This window comes from Macrobrachium rosenbergii, chromosome 55 (genome assembly GCF_040412425.1).
Source record: "Macrobrachium rosenbergii isolate ZJJX-2024 chromosome 55, ASM4041242v1, whole genome shotgun sequence".
In the NCBI taxonomy this organism is placed as follows: Eukaryota; Metazoa; Arthropoda; class Malacostraca; order Decapoda; family Palaemonidae; genus Macrobrachium; species Macrobrachium rosenbergii.
In genome coordinates, this window is record NC_089795.1 from 39,418,313 (window position 1) to 39,422,067 (window position 3,755).

Consider the following 3,755-nt stretch of genomic DNA (forward strand, 5'->3'; position numbering starts at 1 on the left):
GGAGAGACGTCTGCTCATTCTATAACCAGGCAGTAAAATATGAAAAAGAATGACTTAAGTAGATGAAACTGAAATACAGACCACAAAAACACAGTCATGGTCATAGTTCTGTCTCACTCTCAATGTATACCCAATGATAAATTGCTTAGATAGCGTGGATGACGTATCTAGTTTAACAGAGGTCGTCCTTTTGAGGCGAGGTGACCTCGGACATCGACTTCGAGGACGTCTTTAAAAAGCCAGAGGACGACCTTTGAGGGCGACTTTGAGGACGACCTCGAATCGATTTGGAGGTCGACTTGAGGACGACGTCGATAGGACGACCTCGATCTTAAAAAAAAATAGGGGAGATTTGAAGCCGGAAGAAAGAGCCTGCTCATTCAGGATAACCAGGCAGTGAGGGGATTTATATGAAAAGAATGGACCATTTAAAAAGTTTTGAAACTGAAATACAGACCACAAAACACGAGTCATATATATATGTTCTGTCTCTTATGTATAAAATTAATGATAAATTGCTTAGATAGCGTGGATGACGTATAATTTCAAAACAGAGGTCGTCCTCGAGGTCGAGGGACGTCTAAAGGACGAGCTAAAGGACGACTTCGAGGAAAACGACTTAGATTGGAGTGGATATAAACGAATTTTGAGGACGACCTCGAGTCGACTTCGAGGACGACTTTGAGGGTTGACTTTGAGGACGACCTCGAGGTCGACAGTTCGAGGAAAAATAATTGAGGATCCTCGGACACACGACGAGGTCGACGAATTTTACGAGCGACAACGAGGAAGACATTTTTCCTGAATCTGGGAAACTATGAGGACGAAGTCTTTTCGAGATTTGAGCTCGAGGTATGCCAGGACGACCACAAGGTCGACTTCATAATTTTTCCAAGTCGTGTTCAAAGGAAAACCTCGAGGTCGACTTCGAGGTCGAGCACTTTTGCTGTCCGACGATCTTCGAGGTCGACTCGAGGACGACTTCGGAGATCAGCACTACGACGACTTCGAGGACGGCCTCGCGATAGACTTCGAGGACCACTTCGAGGACGACCTCGAGGTCGACTTCGAGGACGACCTCGAGGTCGACTTTCGAGGACTGACCTCGAGGTCGACTTCGAAAGATAGACCTCGAGGTCGGATTATATTCGAGGACGACCTCGAAAATCGACTTTCGAGGACGACCTCGAGGTCGACTCCAATCGAGTGTAATTATTTCTCGAGGTCGGACATTCGAGGACGACCTCGAGGTCAAGCTGAGGTTGACTTCGAGGTCGACTTCGAAACACGGGGATGAATTCACTTTGCGACTTCGAAGATGACCACGGTCGACTTTTAGTAAAGGATCGACTTCGATTATGAGCTCGAGGAAGACTTACGAGGACGACATCGAGACGGCCCTTCAAGGGTCCTTCATTTTAGGATTCACCATCGAGACGACTTCGAGGATGGGCTCGAGGACGACATCGAGATGGGTTCGATTTTACAACTTCGAGGACGAGCTCGAGGGCGACTTTGAGACAGATCTCGAGACGACTTCGAGGGCGACATCGAGACGTCATCGTTATTTGCGGCTTTTAGGATGAGCTTTTTCTGCTGACGACTTCGAGATGAGCTCAAGGACGACTTCGATTATGAATCTCGAGGACGAACTCGAGGAAGACTTCGATAATTGGACGACCTCCAACCACGACATGGAGGACGACATGGAGGACGACTTCGAAAATGGGCTCGAGTACGACTTCGAGGACGACATCGAGGAAGACTTCGAGGATGATATTTTGCTCTTACAGACAACTTCAAGAACGAACTCGGGACGACTTTGGAGGACAACTGCTCGAGGACGACCAGGCAGGCCAACCTCGAATGGACGATTTCGAGGACAACTCGAGGTCGACTCACGAAACGACCTCGAGATCGTTTTCAAAGGGCTCGATTAATCGATAAATTCGAAGACGACCCGGGTCGACTTTGGCGTCGAGGTCGATTGAGGACGACCTCGAGGTCGACTTCGAGGACGACTTCGAGGACGTCGAGGTCGTCTTCGAGGACGACTTTGAGGACGTTGAGGACGACTTCGAGGACGACTTTGAGGTGGACTTCGTGGACGACCTCGAGGAAACTCGGGGACGACTTCGGAGGACGAGGTTGACGAGCAACGGCGAAGTCGACGGCGACGACGAGGACGATTTCGGGGGACAAACACGAGTCATGGAGGGCGGAGCTCGGACGGTTTCGAGGACTACTTCGAGGATGACTTTTAGGACGACATCGAGGACGACTTCGAGGACGTCCTCGAGGAGCTAGAGGACTTGATTGGAGTTTCGAGGACGAGCTCGAGGAAGACTTCGAGGACGACATCAAGGACGACCTCGAGGTTGACTTTGAGGACGACCTCGAGGTCGATTTCGAGACGACGACTCGAGGACGAGGTCGAGGAGCGACTTCGAGGAAATGAGCTCTGAGGACGACTTCGATTATAAACTCGAGGAAGACTTCGAGAACACCTCGAGGGCGACTTCGGGACGACGAGCTCTCGAGGACGAGCCCAGGCCGCCGAAGACGACCGTGGACGACTTCGAGGACGGCTTCCAGGACGACTCGAGGACGGGTTCGAGAACGACTGAGGACGACCTCGAGGTCGACCTTCGCGGACGACCTCGAGGTCGACCACGAGGACGAGCCGCGAGGTCGACCGAGGACGACCTCGAGGTCAACTTCGAGGTTGACTTCGAGGTCGACTTCGAGGACGAGCTGGAGGGCGACTTCGAGGATGACCACGAGGTCGACTTCGAGGACGACTTCGATTATGAGCTCGAGGAAGACTTCGAGGACGACATCGAGGACGACTTCGAGGATGGGCTCGAGGACGACATCGAGGACGACTTCGAGGATGGGCTCGAGGACGACATCGAGGATGGGTTCGAGTACAACTTCGAGGACGAGCTCGAGGGCGACTTTGAGGACAGGCTCGAGGACGACTTCGAGGGCGACATCGAGGACGTCATCGAGGACGGCTTCGAGGATGAGCTCAAGGACGACTTCGAGGATGAGCTCAAGGACGACTTCGATTATGAGCTCGAGGACGAGCTCGAGGAAGACTTCGAGGACGACCTCAAGGACGACATGGAGGACGACATGGAGGACGACTTCGAGGATGGGCTCGAGTACGACTTCGAGGACGACATCGAGGAAGACTTCGAGGATGAGCTCACAGACGACTTCAAGAACGAGCTCGAGGACGACTTCGAGGACAACCTCGAGGACGACTTCGAGGACAACCTCGAGGACGATTTCGAGGACAACCTCGAGGTCGACTTCGAGGACGACCTCGAGATCGTTTTCAAGGGCTCGAGGTCGACTTCGAAGACGACCTCGGGGTCGACTTCAAGGGCTCGAGGTCGACTTCGAGGACGACCTCGAGGTCGACTTCGAGGACGACCTCGAGGTCGACTTCGAGGACGACTTTGAGGACGTCGAGGTCGTCTTCGAGGACGACTTTGAGGACGTTGAGGACGACTTCGAGGACGACCTCGAGGTGGACTTCGTGGACGACTTCAAGGACAAGCTCGAGGACGACTTCGAGGACGAGGTTGACGAGCAACGACGAAGTCGACGGCGACGACGAGGACGATTTCGAGGACGTCATGGAGGGCGAGCTCGAGGACGGTTTCGAGGACTACTTCGAGGATGACTTTTAGGACGACATCGAGGACGACTTCGAGGACGAGCTCGAGGATGACTTTGATTATGAG

General features: G+C 52.9%; 1 protein-coding gene across 1 annotated transcript; it reads left to right on the forward strand.

Moving 5' to 3' along the window:
• The first annotated feature begins 2,454 nt into the window (after positions 1–2,454).
• On the forward strand, positions 2,455–3,471 carry LOC136835789 (aspartic and glutamic acid-rich protein-like). The gene has a single exon (XM_067099645.1). The coding sequence runs from the start codon at positions 2,455–2,457 to the stop codon at positions 3,469–3,471; it is 1,017 nt and encodes a 338-aa protein (XP_066955746.1).
• Positions 3,472–3,755: the final 284 nt, after the last annotated feature.